We start from the raw sequence: 18017 nt of genomic DNA, 5'->3' as shown, positions 1-18017 counted from the left end.
AATCTGTCAAGTGATTTTTTAAATAGGGCTTGGGCAGCCCTTTTAGGTTATGTAACTTTTATTTCTCTACGTGGCTCTGTTGTGTTCCTGCATGTCCCAGACAAATTTATTGTCTCGAGCCAGAAAGTCAAGCATATGTAAAATGCAAATTAATATTCACCCTTCCCCCCCATATTCCTGCCCACTAGGATTGAGCGACTTTTACTTTTATAGGATCGGGTCGGGTTTCACGAAACCCGACTTTCTCAAAAGTCAGGTCTATAGAAAATTCGGGGTCGGCCGAAACACGAAACCCAATGCAGTGCAATGGGATACTATGGTTCCCAGGGTCTGAAGGAGAGGAAACTCTCCTTCAGGCCCTGGGATCCATATTTAAGTGTAAAATAAAGAATTAAAATAAAAAATATTGCTATACTTACCCTCTGACGCGCCCTGGTGCTAACCGGCAGCCTTCCTTCCTTAGAATCAGCGCGTGAAGGACCTTCGATGACGTCGCGGCTTGTGATTGGTCGCGCGACCGCCCATGTGACCGCTCACGCGACCAATCACGAGCCGCGACGTCACCGAAGGTCTTTCAAGCGCTGATTCTTAGGAAGGAAGGCTGCCGGAAAGAAGCAGGGCGTGTCAGAGGGTGAGTAGAAGCACTTCCTGATGAGGACAGTAGAGTGAGGAGTGAGAGTCTCAAACAGAGTTAATGGCAGGTTCAAGTTCAAGTACAAGCTGCGATGGGCCCCAACAGTAACAAGCAGACAAACAGCAGGAGGGCGCATAGAGAGCCTAGCATAAATCCCAGGATAGTCCATGGCATATGGCCTGGAAGAGGCATTGGAGTCCATGTCTCATTCTTTCTTTCTTAAGGGGAAGAGGCTGGTTGGGGAAGAGCAAGAGGATACGGTGGTGGGCCTCTGGAAATCTGGATTGCCAGACAGGGAGTCTCTAGTGTCAATAGTTGCTGTTGAGGTAGGGACAGTCTGGCACACCAGAGGCAGGACCTTGAAGTATACTGTTTTATGGCAACATCAACTGGAGGAGGCTTTGCCCCATACTGTATGCCACAGCTGAATGTACCTGAGCTTTACAGTAAAATCAAACCTAATGAACCAGACTGAAGGTCTCCTGAGATGTGTGCAAGTAATCCCGGTCCCAGAGACACAGATATAGCAGCGTGCAGCACAACACACATGGGAAAAATATCCATTTAGAGGAGGGGTTTCAGAATATAGAGAAATCAGAACCAACCCACAACACAGGCTCTGAGCCTCTCTTCAAGTAGATCTGTGAGCAGTGTCAGACCCTTGCAACTAAAGAAAATGAAAACAGAGAACTTGCTACCTTAACGGTGAACAAGATGGCGGAGAGCAGCATATGAGCTCCAAGATGGCAGACGACACAAACCCCAGATGACAGATGGCAGCATGAATCCCAAGATGGCATCAGCTGGTGGTCCAAAGTGGGGAGGTCCCACCCATCGTGGAAGTGGATGGTGACTGAAGGCATGAAGATGAATTGCCCAGCCCATTGGAGTGTTAACCTCAAGGAGGATGTGCGGGAAACAAGTCCCAACCCAGAAAACGTGGAGCAGCGTGGAAGGAGGCACGATCCAGTAAGTGTGGCGGCTTACAGGGTAAGAGATGATGAGGAGAGATGACATGTCCAGAGGTGGTGTCATGGGAGTGACAGCGGAGGTGGTAGTCGTGTCATTAGATCAACCAGCCAGTCGGGCGGGAAGCGTGCCGGAAGTGACTGGCAGGCGTCGTTTTGCTTAGAACAGAGGACCGTAACAGATGCCGAGATGTTACTCCATCGATGAGCCGCATGTTCAACCAAAATACAGGAACAGAAGCGGTGGATACCTCATCAGATGAAGAGATGATCTACCTCACTAAGCCAGGGGCCACAGGAGGAGAAGAGCAGCCTGGTAGTGGAACCACAGAACAGACATCGATGCTAGAAGTACAATGGCAGATGACTCTGTAGCTGCAGGTGGGCCTGTATCAACATGAAACTCGACCACTCTACTGGAGCCGGATGCTTGCAGAGAACCAGATGCCAGCTTTGGAAAATGCTCCCACACCAGGTCAGTCAGTTCCTGCTAGGCCGACCGCACTGCCCCTGGAAGAAAGTGAGTGTCCTATGGGAGAAGTGGCTGAGAGAGAAAGAAGCTCTGCCACCTGCCCCCATTCCTCCAAAATGGACTTGACCCGAGAAGATCAATTGGCACAAGGGAAGGTGGGACCCCCTACCACCTATGAGGCCGACATCCAAGGTTATCCATTGGCTATGCGAGATGCCTGTTGTCATGGAGTAAAGGATGAGAGCTGATACCCTGGCTCTGGAGTGACTTGAAGGCCGGAAGCGAACCTTGTTTGAGAATCAATGCACCAAGGGCCCTGTGGCTGATTTTAATTACATAAAAGGTTTCAGTTTTATTATGGAGATGGGAACTGTAGGTGAGATGTATGTGAATCGGACCATAGTATAAGAGACACTCTGCCATACCGCCTGCTGTACATAGCCTCTATGTAGGTGAGAAGGTTCACTTCTGTAAAGGCTGGTGCGTGACCAGCGAAGTCGTGGAAAAGTGGGAGGAGGCAGAATTTGAGAAACAGCACAGTCACTAGCGCCACAACATATCATGTAAACCTGGATGCCTGTAACCATACTCCTGTTTGGTCCAAACAAGAGGAGAAGAGACGTCCTGGTGCTGAAGCACCCCGATTGTCAGTTCCAGCATTAGTATCTGCCTGACGGGAAATGCCTCAGTCCAGATGTTCGTGTCAGGGAAAGGACTGCTGCAGGATGTCCAGGAAAGACAGTATCCTGATCAGCCGTGGAGGTGGGACTGATCTCCATCCCCAGACTCCTGTGATGCCTGGAAGAAGAAGACAGTGTGAAGTAGGTGGACATCTCTAGGCTTTGTTTTTCTTCTTTAAAGGCCATGTTCTGAAGGCCTTATTCTGAAGTCGGGTTAGACAGACCCAGGAGGCTCCAACTACAAATGTAGTGCCTCCCCAGTTGTTCCAGTTTGCAGCTGGTTGCTGCATTAATTTCCCCAGTTATAGTGACTTGATCACTCCCATCACAGTGGGACCGGGGTCAGGACGATCTGAGGAACAGAGGAGGAAGACATCATACACGGGAGATGAATAGAGTGGTTTGGACTGTTACCTTAAGTTTGAACTTTAATGTATGTAATGTTTAATTCTAGTTTTCTACAACTGTGATGGGCGCTAACAGTACAAAGCTGCCAAACAGCAGGAGGGCACACAGAGAGTCTAGCTTAGATCCGTGGACAGTTCATGGTCTATGGCCCTGAAGAGGCATTGGAGTCCATGTCTCAATCTCTCCTAAGAGGAAGAGTAAGAGGAAATGGTGGCAGGCCCCAGGAAAGCTGGATTGCAGGACGGGGAGTCCCTAGTGCTAACAGCAGCTGATGAGGTAGGAACAGTTTTGGGCAGACCAATTGAAAAACCAAACAAAAGAAAAAAGGATATGCGCAACAACAGGGATCAACCTTCAAAAAATATATAACTTTATTAATACAAATAAGGCACATCAGAGCAAGACATACATTTAAAAACATTTAAAAACCAAAAAATCGCACGTGGCAGGTAAGCCACATGCACCCCCACAGACAATTGGAAATAAATGCCGTTGAGCACTAGATACAATAAAGAGTCTATCAGAAAAAAGTGTGCATATATGCACATAAATATGCCAATCTGCTACCAGCTATACTCCATGGAAACCAAATAATATCACACATATAAACATAGAAACCAAATCCGAGTGCCGTCTCCCGGTCCTATTTACCCTGTGCAAGAGATGACTAAACAAACACACAGCATTATCCTCCAACCTGGGGACAAGGCAAACAGGTGTTTTGCCAAGATCCAACAAGAATTTACATATAAATGCCACAAGATTACAAACAAAGAAGCATATCACCCAGGGGTCCGGGAATATGTGTGATATTATTTGGTTTCCATGGAGTATAGCTGGTAGCAGATTGGCATATTTCTGTGCATATATGCACACTTTTTTCTGATAGACTCTTTATTGTATCTAGTGCTCAATGGCATTTATTTCCAATTGTCTGTGGGGGTGCATGTGGCTTACCTGCCACGTGCGTTTTTTTGGTTTTTAAATGTATGTCTTGCTCTGATGTGCCATATTTGTATTAATAAAGTTATATATTTTTTGAAGGTTGATCCCAGTTGTTGCGCATATCCTTTTTTCTTTTGTTTGGTTTTTCAATTGCTCTCTATATATACGTATGGTTGATCCCTGATTTGTTTACCTTTGTGGTGCCCGCTATCTTTTTCTGTACAAGTTTTGGGCAGACCAGAGGCAGGACCTTGTGAATTGCTTTATGGAAACTTTAACCAGAGGGGATTCTGCCCCATACTTTATGCCACAGCCAAATTTACCTGAACTTTATAGTAAAACCAACCTTTTGAACCGAACCCAAGGTCACCTGGTGTGTGTGTGTTACTAATCCTGGTCTCAGAGACACAAATGTAGCAGAGGCTTTCAGCCTGCAAGCAAGTGTTAGCATGCACAACAGCACAAGACACATGGGAAAAATATTCATTTAGAAGGGGGTTTCAGGGTGAGAAGTCAGAACTGGCCCACAGCACCGGCACTGAGCCCCCCTTCATGCTCACTACCTAGCTTGTCATTCTGTACTCTGTTTTTCTGCTGGAGTATGCATATCGCATCCTTGAGGTCACATGACCCGGCGCCGGCACTGGACAATCCTTACAGCGCACAGTGTGCACGATGTGAGGATTCACAAGTCTGTAGTCACATAGAATGAAAGCAGAATTGTAATTTATGACCTGACAACCCTTAACCCCTTTCCGACATCGGGTGTACATTTATGCAGATGTCAGACTTCCTTCCTTTGATGTGGATTACGGCAGTGAGCCCACATCTTTCCTGGTACATGTCAGCTGTTTTAAACAGCTGACATGTGCCCGGAAAAGCCGCGGGTGGAATGGCGATTCACCCGCGACTATTAATCCATTAAATGCCCCTGTCAAATGCTGACAGCGGATTTCAACTCGCGCTTCTGGTCATTGGGCCGGAAATCTACACACCGATGACCCTCGTCATGTGATCGCGGGTCACTGGTTGGTTGTCATTGCCGGCTTGCTGTGAGCGCCACCCTGTGGTCGGCGCTCATAGCAAGTGAGTACCGTAATTCTACTACATAGAGGCAATCTGATCATCGCCTCTATGTAGCAGAGCCGATCGGGTTGTGGCAGCTTCTAGTCTCCCATGGAGACTATTGAAGCATGCCAAAAGTAAAATAAAATGTTTTTAAAAATATGAAAAAAATAAAAGTTCAAATCACCCCCTTGTGCCCCATTCAAAATAAAACAATAAAAAAATCAAACATATACATATTTGAATAGTCGCATTCAGAATCGTCCGATCTATCAATAAAAAAAGGATTAACCTGATCGCTAAACATCGTAGCGAGAAAAAAAAGTAAAAACGCCAGCATTACGTTTTTTTGGTCGCCGTGACATTGCATTAAAATGCAATAACGGGTGATAAAAATATTGCATCTGCACCAAAATGGTATAATTAAAAACATCAGCTCGGCCCGCAAAAAATAAGCCGTCACCCAACCCGAGATCACGAAAAATGGAGACGCTGCGGCTATTGGAAAATGGTGCAATTTCTTTTTATCAACAAAGTTTGGAATTGTTTTTCACCACTTACATAAAATAGATCCTAATCATATTTGGTGTCTATGAACTCGTAATGACCTACAGAATCATAATGGCAGGTCAGTTTTAGCATTTAGTGAAGCTAGTAAAAAAGCCAATCGAAAAACAAGTGTGCGATTGCACTTTTTTTGCAATTTCACCGCACTTGGATTTTTTTCCAATTTTCCAATTCATGACATGGTAAAACCAATGGTGATGTTCAAAAGTACAACTCATCCTGCAAAAAAACAAGCCATCACACGGCCATATTGATGGAAAAATAAAACAGTTATGGCTCTAGGAAGGGGAGGGAAGAAGGGGAGCGAAAAACAAAAACGCAAAAGCGAAAATACCTCCAGGGGTTAAGGGGTTAAAGCACCTTTACATACATGCCATTAGATTTTGGTATAAAACGTGATGACGCCTTCTCTTTAAATAACATTAGTTATTAACCCATCCTATTATACTGGGATGGCCATAGGCTAAGAACTAATGTAGGAGTGTCAATATTTACCCCTTCATTACCTTTGACCTCCTGAGTCTTTCATATTACCACTAAGCTACAATCTGTGGGCCCAACCACTAAGCTACAATCTGTGTGCCCCTGTTCCCATTGCATCAATCTGCTGTTGTAAGTAAAAGAAATACAGTCTGGAGAATATCAGTTACCTGGGGGACCAGCAGGGCCAACTTTTCCCGCTTCTCCACGGTCTCCCTTTGATCCAGGTAAACCCACAGGCCCAATTGATCCAGGTGGTCCTGGTATTCCAGGCAATCCTATTTTAAATTAAGCAGATGTTATAAATTACATTATCAAAATGTAAACAGCAAAAATGTTATAAAATATGTTTTACAGAAAAAAATTAAACTTCTTTGTTAAAGTGAAGCTAAAGTTTTACATTTCAATTCACTGTGCATAAGTGGGGGCTAGATTCTGAGACCCCCTCCAATCGTTCGAAAGACTACTCAGAAGTGTGCAGATTAGGAGGCAGAAAAGTTCCCACTGAGCACAGATTGGAGTATGGCTTTAATCGAAAGGAGCTGTAGAGATCTGCCTCATCAGCTTGGCGCTTCTAAGCAATCTGTTGAGAGATCGATGTGGATCTCAGGACCGGACACCACCAATCAACAGGAAATATTTTAGACTACAAAAGTGAATGAGATGGCATTCATAATTTGAATAACTGCTGAAGTAATAGCAAATTACAACTACAAAGTGTGGACTGAAACTTAATTTACTAGTACTGTATATCTGCAAATTATTTAACTTGGCCAATGAATGAAAAATTTGTTTCAATACAAATATTTTGTAGTGTAAAAAAAACACAGTAATTAATATGTTACCTCGTGTCTTTTTTTCTTCATTATTATCTCCTTTGGTACCTGCACAAATCATAAGTGTACAATCAGTGCAAATGTGAAAATATAAGCAGAATTTCAATGTAGGTGCAAGTCATAAAAGCTCGTAGTACATAGTGATTCAATTGTAATTGCTGTTCTCTGCTCTCTGATGTAAATGTAAGCCAACCAAAAAGTGGCATAGAAGGCAAAAAAGGGCGCGTGACACATTTATTATGCCACGTTAAGTTTTCTGCAAATTACCAAATCATATGCAATACTGATCTACGTACTCTAGATTCATCAATCTCGCATTGATTATGCAAGGATCTTGAATCATATGAGAAAAAGCTTTCCTGTCCCAATATGTCGGCAGTCAGCATAATACACTGCTCTATATAAGTCAGCGATCATAGATCGCATGTTCAAGTCACCATGCATAAATGATGTAAACAAATATTTTTAAATGATAGAAAAGCAAAAATCCGAGCAACAAAATGCAAATATTATTTTTTATAATAAAAAATACTTTATTATGGAAAAATATATAACATTGACTGCATTTGGTACTGTCCATGCTATAACATGGTATTATTATTCCAGCAAAATTAATGTATTAAAACATAAAAATATTGTCAGAATTGGTGTTTTTGTACATTTGTGTGGAGGGAATTCACTATGGGGGTATCATAGTGTATATAGAGGAGGCATTTTTGGAGGGAATCATACTCTGTGGACCATGACATCGGTATTGTAGTGGGTGAAAACACTAAGGTGCTTTAGTACGGGCAAAATTGCTATTCATAATCCGCAATACATGTCTTTCTCCCTGTATATAAAAGGTGGTGTCCTTCTGAGACTGCACATATGTGCCAAAACTACAGTTGTGGTCAAAAGTATTGACACCCCTGCAATTCTGTCAGATAATATTCAGTTTCTTTCTGAAAATGATTGCAATCACAAATTCTTTGGTATCATTATCTTCATTTAATTTGTCTTAAATGAAAAAAACATAAAAGAGAATGAAGCAGAAAGCAAAACATTGATCATTTCACACAAAACCTAAAAAATGGGCCAGACAAAAGTATTGACACCCTCAGCCTAATACTTGGTTGCACAACCTTTAGCCAAAATAACAGCGACCAACCGCTTCCGGTAACCATCAATGAGTTTCTTACAATGCTCTGCTAGAATGTTAGACCATTGTTCTTTGGCAAACTGCTCCAGGTCCCTGATATTTGAAGGGTGCCTTCTCCAAACTGCCATTTTTAGATTTATCCACAGGTGTTCTATGGGATTCAGGTCTGGACTCATTGCTGGCCACCTTAGAAGTCTCCAGTGCTTTCTCTCAAACCATTTTCTAGTGCTTTTTGAAGTGTGTTTTGGGTCATTGTCCTGCTGGAAGACTCATGACCTCTGAGGGAGACCCAGCTTTCTCACACTGGGCCCTACATTATGCTGGAAAATTTGTTGGTAGTCTTCAGACTTCATAATGCCATGCACACGGTCAAGCAGTCCAGTGCCAGAGACAGCAAAGCAACCCCAAAACATCAGGGAACCTCCGCCATGTTTGACTGTAGGGACGTGTTCTTTTCTTTGAATGCCTCTTTTTTTCTCCTGTAAACTCTATGTTGATGCATTTGCCCAAAAAGCTCTACTTTTGTCTCATTTGAGCAGAGAACATTCTTCCAAAACTTTTTAGGCTTTCTCAGGTAAGTTTTGGCAAACTCCAGCCTGGCTTTTTTATGTCTCGGGGTAAGAAGTGTTGTCTTCCTGGGTCTCCTACCATACAGTCCCTTTTCATTCAGACGCCGACGGATAGAACGGGTTGACACTGTTGTACCCTCGGACTGCAGGGCAGCTTGAACTTGTTTGGATGTTAGTCGAGGTTCTTTATACACCCTCCGAACAATCTTGCGTTGAAATCTCTTGTCAATTTTTCTTTTCCGTCCACATCTAGGGAGGTTAGCCACAGTGCCATGGGCTTTAAACTTTTTGATGACACTGCACACGGTAGTCACAGGAACATTCAGGTCTTGGGAGATGGACTTGTAGCCTTGAGATTGCTCATGCTTCCTCAAAATTTGGTTTCTCAGGTCCTCAGACAGTTCTTTGGTCTTCTTTCTTTTCTCCATGCTCAATGTGGTACACACAAGGACACAGGACAGAGATTGAGTCAACTTTAATCTATGTCAACTGGCTGCAAGTGTGATTTATTTATTGCCAACACCTGTTAGGTGCCACAGGTAAGTTACATGTGCTGTTAATTACACAAATTAGAGAAGCATCACATCATTTTTCTAACAGTGCCAATACTTTTGTCCACCCCATTTTTATGTTTGGTGTGGAATTATATCCAATTTAGCTTTAGGACAATTCTTTTTGTGTTTTTTCATTGAAGACAAATTAAATGAAGATAATACCAAAGAATTTGTGATTGCAATCATTTTCAGGAAGAAACTGAGTATTATCTGACAGAATTGCAGGGGTGTCAATATTTTTGGCCACAACTGTAGGGATGACTGTTTCAAATAATGATATAGTGGGAGTCAATGGAAAATCTGAGCATTTTTTAGGCAGACCCTACAAGGAGATCTGAAGGGGGGGGGGCAGTAAAAATGTTGAAATGGATGGAAAAAGTGCTGAATGTAAGGAGAACAACATGGGGAAGACCCCTGGAAGCATCTCAGACTCCCAGATAGCTGGTGAGAACGATGATGTCACATTTCTACTACACTTTAAGGACTGACAATAAAACATTCCAAACCAAAGAGAAGTTCGAGTTTTCAGGAAAAAACAATATTAAGAGACATTCTTCCTATATAATGACTTGCATATACAGTCATGGCCAAAAGTATCGACACCCCTGCAATTCTGACAGATAATACTCATTTTCTTCCTGAAAATCATTGCAATCACAAATTCTTTGGTATTATTATCTTCATTTAATTTGTCTTAAATGAAAAAACACAAAAAGAATTGTCCTAAAGCCAAATTGGATATAATTCCACACCAAACATAAAAAAGGGGGTTGACAAAAGTATTGGCACTGTTTGAAAAATCATGTGATGCTTCTCTAGTTTGTGTAACAGCACCTGTAATTTACCTGTGGCACCTAACAGGTGTTGGCAATAACTAAATCACACAAATTTTAAAAAATAATAATAATTTAAGTATGCCAAAATTGAATATTTCATTTAAAAACTGGACATTTCAGTGTAATTTGGGAAGGGAGCAATATCTGCCAAAAATTAGAAGGAGGAAGAATTCAGACACACCCTGTATTAGACATAAAGGAGGGCTTCATACACATTCTGTTAAAATGTTCATGTAGTGGTACTCCTAGATTCATAAAGGCTATGCACTAAGTGCAAAGCCTGCCAAAAATTGCAAGCAGGGTCATCCATACACCCATTGAAATATTATGAAGAAAGTGTAGTGGTGGTACTGCTGCACTCATAAAAGCTCTGCACACAGTGCAAAGCCTGCCAAAAATTACAAGCAGGGACATCCATACACTGTTTATGGCACCATCTTGAGTGCCTCATTCAAATATTGTAAACAAAGTTTAGTTATGGTACTTCTACTCTCAAAAAAGTGGTACTCCTAGACTCATAAGGCTATGCACACAGTGCAAACCTGCCAAAAATTACAACATTGTCATCCATACACCCTTGAAGGCATCAACTATAGTGCCTCATTCAAATATTAAGATAGTGTAGTTGTAGTGCTCCTACACTCATAAAGGCTTTGCTCACAGTGCAAAGCCAGATAAAAATTACAAGGAGGGTCATCCATACAGCCTCATTAAAATATTAAGATAGTGAAGTTGTAGTACTCATACACTCAAAAAGGCGCTGCACGCAGTGCAAAGCCAGAACATTTTTTAAGGAGGGTCATCCATATACCCTTGAAGACACCAAATGGAGTGCCTGATAATAAAAAAAATTAAGAAAGTGTAGTTGAGGCACTTCCTCACTCATAAAAGCTTTGCACGCAGTGCAAAGCCAGGAAAAGAATATAGGGAGGGTTATTCAGTCATCCATAGACCCTTGAAGGCAAAAATTTGCGGGCATCATTCAAATATTAAGAATATGTAGTTAATGTACTCCTACACTCAAATGCTTTGCACAATAAAGCAATCCCCGCATGCGTATTAGCTGTGTAACAGGCACCAAGCATGCAGTGTGGGGATTCAAGTGTTCAAATCTGAGCACCGCCCGATGCTCGTCAAGTGCTGAGCACTTCCGAGCACCCAGATCAGTGGTCCCCAACTCCAGGCCTCGAGGGCCGCCAACAGTGCAGGTTTTCAGGATTTCCTTAGTATTGCACAGGGGTTGGGATCCAACCCCTGTGCAATACTAAGGAAATCCTGAAAACCTGCACTGTTGGCGGCCCTCGAGGCCTGGACTTGGGGACCACTGACCCAGATACTCGAGAGATATCCAAGTATTACAGAGTATGTTTGCTCATCCCTAGACATAACCCAACATACTTCTCCCATGTTTTTTTTAAGGGTAAGGACTTAGGACTTTTGCAATGAGGTCCCATGATTTTGATGTATGCCTTTGTGCACCAAAAAAGTGTTACCAATGAAACTACACTTAGCTTCACAAAAAAGATGTTCATGTTTTTGTTTTGTAAAAGTTATAAAACATAAAACTAAAATAAAAATTTGGTATTGCCTTAATGGTGCTGACATGCGCAAAAGAGAGAAACAGGTGTTGACTGGCGCTGCTCGCTTCCACATGGAGGGTGAGGGCCCTGACACCAAGACATGTGCACAATCGGCAGGTATTGTGCACCTGTTCAATTTGCTACAATAGAACATGTGAACCGTGTGCATTAGAATAGGACACGGGTACGTATATATCCTGGCAGGTAAGAGCAGATGCAATGTCATCAGCGTCACTCATCTTTCAATACAGAAGTAAAGATACCGTCATATTTAGCAACGCTGCAGCGATCTAGACAATGATGCCGATCGCTGCAGCGTCGCTGTGTGGTCGCTGGAGAGCTGTCACACAGACTGCTCTCCAGCGACCAACTATGCAAAGTCCCCTGGTAACCAGGGTAAACATCGGGTTACTAAGCGCAGGGCCGCGCTTAGTAACTCGATGTTTACCCTGGTTACCAGTGTAAATGTAAAAAAAAAAAACACTACATACTTACATTCCGGTGTCTGTCCCTTGGCGCTCTGCTTCCTGCACTGAGTGTGAGTGCTGGCTGGCTGACGTCACCGCTGTGCATTACGGCCGGCCGGTGCTGACAGTGCAGGGAAGCAGAGCGCCGGGGGACAGACACCGGAATGTAAGTATGTAGTGTTTGTTTTTTTTTACATTTACACTGGTAACCAGGGTAAACATCGGGTTACTAAGCGCGGCCCTGCGCTTAGTATCCCGATGTTTACCCTGGTTACCACTGAAGACATCGCTGAATCGGCGTCACACATGCTGATTCAGCGAAGTCTGCGGGAGATCCAGCGACGAAATAAAGTTCTTGCCTTTCTGCTCCGACCAACGATGTCACAGCAGGATCCAGATCGCTGCTGCGTGTCAAACACAACGATATCGCTATCCAGGACGCTGCAACGTCACGGATCGCTAGCGATATCGTTGTTAAATTGTTCAGTGTGAAGGTACCTTAAGTTTCCACAAAACAATAGCATCATTATCACATTAAAGAAATGCGACTTGTTCTGCAAATATATCCAAAGAAAGGGCCAAAACAATCAATATATGGAAGGGTAACTCCCAAGTAGTACACAAATCTGAAAAGAAGAGAAAGCATAAATACCCATACTTGTAATTACAAAAAAGCTTTATTCACAATTTAGACAAACATGATTAAAAAAAACGTTAAAAGGAATGTGGACAGAATAACCGAATGTCCCCAAGGATTGTAGGTAACAAAAAGGTATTGCACAGGATTAAATATTAAATCGATTAAATCATATGATAGGAATATGGACCCACATGTTTGGTATAAAAGATTAATAATAAAAACAATACTAGGTTCACAAAACAAGCATGCCACTTGTTAATTGATGTTGATCATAGTCCTACAAAGAGCTGAACAATAAATAAGTATTGAATCTCTTTTGGAAATATATGAATAGTTCAAAAGTGATTATATGGTGCAAGGTGACATGATTAGTGCAAAAAATGTCCTGCAAAAATATAAATATATAAGTGCTTAGTTCACATGATAGATATAAATATATATAAAAAATAGCCAATTGGGCTCCATGTAGAAAATATGATAAATTATAAAAGCATATTTTAAACAGAAAAAGGACGAACTCCATATAAATTATTGGGACCCCACTACTTCTATTTGAAACAGAAATGCACAGGATGCTGGACAGGAAAACTGAAAACATAAAAAGACATGTGAACAGAGCCTCAAACAATGAAATTCTTTGCGGCAACAATGCTAACCGTGTAAACAATGCTAAATATTCCCAAATATTATCCTTGTCCCCACCTAATGTAGATTTGATTGATTTTCGGAATATGCTTCCAGGACTGATCAGAGGAATGGCATACGGCAAGTAGTCTTCATTCCCCGCTGCTGTGGTTCTTGTGATGGGAAGGTCATTTTCTGATGGCTTCTCTGCTACTTGCAGTGTAATAATCTTGAAAGAATAAAAATGAAAGTTTGATTAAATTCTAATAATGTTCTATAGCCATTATCACCTGTAGATAAAATATAACATGACTACTGACTTCTACTGCAAAACTTAAAGAATGATTAATAGATTCATTAAGGGCATAATAATTGACATCCAAGATTATAAATTAAATACAAGGATGTAGAGGTGACCTACCACTCCAAAAGATCACATGTACGCTATAAGGAAGAAAGGAGTATGGCAAAAAAATTATTATTTGTTGGTAGAAAATGTACATAGACAAACATACAAAGTATATAAGAATGACAAAGAACCAAAAGTTCTTGGGTGACCAATGGTATCACAGAATGAAGAAAGTGCAATAGTGCAGATACATAATTATATTTCAAACCAAAAGGTGGAAGCAGGGAGAGACACAATACCTAAAGGCAATCAAAAAAGTGCATATAGTTATATTATCATAGTTGCCACAATGGACACAGAAAAAAAGCTATTGATTCATATTCCGGCAACTGATAGTACTCAGCTATGAAAAGACAAAATAAGTGCCACAATGGATGTGAGAGGTACATAATGATCACTAAAACAGCTGACTAATGGCAAGTGATTGTTAAGGTATGACAAGGGTGGCCATACTGAGAGTAAAATAGCCCCAACGCGCGTTTTGCATGTTATCTGTTCTGGCTTCCTCTGTTGGATATCACTTAAACACTTAAAGAAGCCCTTGCATCAAAATTGTTATCCTCTTAATATATTGCTGTCATAATATTATATGGCACTTTGTACTTACAATTGCTCATTTTACCTTTCTACGCAGCTGATTCTTCTCTTTTCCATTTGGTCTATGACATCACGTGATTAAAAACTGACTAGCTAAATCCTTCTAAGCTCTATGCAGGAGCTGGAAGTACTGTATAATTTCCCTGCATGAATCATCATTAGAACTACAGTACTACATCACTGCAAAATCACTGGCACGGAACGAGCAGAGCAGCTGGGTCAGGAGTTGAAGAACGGGATGACTTATGGAATGAAAAGAGACTATTCTTGTTTCTACATATAGCTTAGAAGTATTCGGTTAGTCTGTTTTTAATCACGTGATGACATAGACCTAACGGCAAAGAGAAGAATTAACTGGGTAGAAAGCTAAAATGAGCAATTGTAAGTACACAGTGCTGTTTAATATGATGACTACAATTTATTAAGAGGATAAAAACTTTGATGGGGGAGTACTTCTTTAAGCTCCACCTACATTAGGCTACAATTTTATAAAAAAAATTAACTCTTTACTTGGTAGTAGAGAGCTCCCACTTTATAAATTTATTACTAAGTATGGTATATCTGTTTGCTAATAAGTTCTGCACATTGTAACACATAGAGTTTCTTATTTAGAGTATTATTAACTTCTAAGTAATCTTTCCTATTGTTAGGTACCTTACACTCAAAAAGTTCATTACCAAAATGTTTCTTCACAATGAAAATAAAATCTTACATTTATACAGGATCAAGTATAACGAAATAATGTAGCCTACTTCCTCATGTTCTTTATTGTTTACATATGAAAACTTGGAGACATCTTACAAATCTACAAGGACTCCTAAATCTGAGAAAACTGAAGTCTTATTGCTAATAACTCATGGGTCAACCTTTCATTAATCTCTGATTATCTTCTGGGTGCACTAATAATTTACGTTGAAATGATCTGGCTGCTCAAGGATCACCTGGAATCCATTTACTTTGGACTTCAAATGAATGATGATCCAATCACTCTATTCTAAGATCAAGGCGAGAACAGACAACGTACTCTCCAGATATAAGAACAATATGTACAACCCGGTATGCATCAATATCAACTGAAAGGAGATGTGTAGATTGGTAATTAAAGACAATGGATAATCCCTTCTGAGTCAACGTTTTATAATTCTAACATAAATCCTATTTATATTTCATTTTAAATTCATAGATTCCTCCCATCGCAAGGCCATCTGCTTGTTAAACTCGTCATGAAAATTACAAGGGGGGTTGGTTTATCAAACATGGCAACTATAACAATGCTGGGTTGGCATGCTATCTGCCAGTCAGATTTTAATGTAATCAGAATAATGGAAGCCAACTAGTGATTCATGGATGGCATTATTCTACTACGTCTCTGTTCTTACTCAGTACAAGTTACCTGACAACACACTTGGCATTTTTGCCTGTTGAGGTCAGGACCTACTCCCCTTTAACACTTGGCAGTCAAAGGATAGCACAGAAAAAGTGACGAGAAATCCTGTCTATAAGACCTGTCAGTTTATATGGATGTCAAAAAGAATTACCTGCTAAAAACCAGTATGGAGTGCTGCTCTGCAGTGCCTCCTGTCTCAGCACATAAGGCCTGTTCATCCATTACATCGATGGTCATGGTTTTGTACATTTCCCCTGCTAAGATTACCCCTGCTAAGCTTTTAGGAAAAAGTAGAAACTAAACCTTACAATGGTAAATTGAAAAATTCTCGATCCATCGTTTTATTGTGGATTATGATGTTCCCGTTTGAGAAGAACACAAAAGCATTTTAGAAAGGGGATCCCAGTAAACTTTCAGTTTAATTGCCATTTTTCACAATTCTGAAAAGAAAAGGTTTTCAAGACAAAATATTTTTAATGCTGTTTATTACCCAATTGTTCAAACAGGACAAACTATGGACAACAAAATGACAACAGATATAAAATTAAGAAGACTTGCCACTTGCCATAAATATGTAATTCTTTCTTAATCCAATGTAAGTGCCTCTTTTCTCTTATTGTTTTATTTTTCCTGCATTTCTATGTTTGTGAGATTTGGGTGACTTTTCCTCGCATGAAAATTTAGTCTTGTTGGCCAAGGGGGTGCGATACTAAAGCACACACTCAGAAAATAAAGTTGAGAATTACACCCACTTGGCTTACAGGACAAGAGATTCATATAAGGAAAAGGGTGTCATCTCAGGAACAGAGCGGGACAGAAACAAAGGGAAAAATAATGCCTGATTCAAGAGAACAGCTGCAATTAGACCAAGTAAAAAAAATATTTATGGCAAGTGACAGGTCTTATCTGGTCTAAATGCTTATGTTCTCCTGGGTCTGGCAGCTTTTTCCTTTATTTCTGTGCCTCTCATTCCTGAGGTATGGTTGCCTCTTCCCTGTATGTAAATCTAGTCTTCTTTTCTAAGGGGATGTCATCCTAAAGAATAAACTTACAGACACAAGTTAACTTTTGCAGCCACTTTGCTAACAAGACAAGAATTACAAGTGCTTCTCACTAAATTAGAATTTAATAAAAAAGTTAATTTATTTCAGTTCTTCAATACAAAAAGTGAAACTCATATTACAGTATATAGAGTCATTACAGAGTGATCTATTTCAAGTGTTTACTCCTGGTTAGAGAAAAAAAAAATTTCCTTTCTTGGCGCTTCCGGAAGACAAGGATAGTTTGAAGGTTGAGATAATTTGCTCAGTACCAAATTTATTAGGACACTTTAATAAGAATAAAACAACACGTTTCAGCCCACAACGGCCTTCATCAGGTTTTATATGTGCTTTTAAAAATGTTTTAAAAGAAAGTTATCTTTATAAACTGGTGACTCCTAACACATAGCAGGGGTGTGCCTGAATTAATTAGGATTAACACTCCACCCCAAGTGAGTCAGTGTGATCTTAACCCCTTTACCCCCAAGGGTGGTTTGCACGTTAATGACCAGGCCAATTTTTACAATTCTGACCACTGTCCCTTTATGAGGTTATAACTCCGAAACGCTTCAACGGATCTTAGCGATTCTGAGATTGATATTGTACTTCATGATAGTGCTAAAATTTCTTCGATATAACTTGCGTTTATTTGTGAAAAAAACGGAAATTTGGCGAAAATTTTGAAAATTTCACAATTTTCCAACTTTGAATTTTTATTCTGTTAAACCAGAGAGTTATGTGACACAATATAGTTAATAAATAACATTTCCCACATGTCTACTTTACATCAGCACAATTTTTGAAACAAACTTTTTTTTTCCAAGGAAGTTATAAGGGTTAAAATTTGACCAGCAATTTCTCATTTTTACAACCAAATTTACAAAACCATTTTTTTTAGGGACCACCTCACATTTGAAGTCATTTTGAAGGGTCTATATGGCAGAAAATACCCAAAAGCGACACCATTCTAAAAACTGCACCCCTCAAGGTGCTCAAAACCACATTCAAGAAGTTTATTAACCCTTCAGGTGATTCACAGCAGCAGAAGCAACATGGAAGGAAAAAATTAACATTTTACTTTTTAGTCACAAAAATGATCTTTCAGCAATAATCTTTTT

General features: G+C 40.5%; 1 protein-coding gene across 1 annotated transcript in view; it reads right to left on the bottom strand.

Moving 5' to 3' along the window:
• COL26A1 (collagen type XXVI alpha 1 chain) overlaps nt 1–18017 on the bottom strand; it is an 817346-nt gene that overhangs the window by 17107 nt on the left and 782222 nt on the right. Inside the window, exons 5-7 of the mRNA XM_069761307.1 lie at nt 13545–13695; nt 7065–7103; nt 6390–6497 (exon numbers count right to left, since the gene is read on the bottom strand). Of these exons, the coding sequence (XP_069617408.1) occupies nt 6390–6497; nt 7065–7103; nt 13545–13695 (298 nt within the window). The remainder of the gene's footprint in view (nt 1–6389; nt 6498–7064; nt 7104–13544; nt 13696–18017) is intronic.

This window comes from Ranitomeya imitator, chromosome 3 (genome assembly GCF_032444005.1).
Source record: "Ranitomeya imitator isolate aRanImi1 chromosome 3, aRanImi1.pri, whole genome shotgun sequence".
Lineage (NCBI taxonomy): Eukaryota > Metazoa > Chordata > Amphibia > Anura > Dendrobatidae > Ranitomeya > Ranitomeya imitator.
Note: the sequence above shows the minus strand (reverse complement) of the source record. Positions and strands in the feature narration are given on the sequence as shown.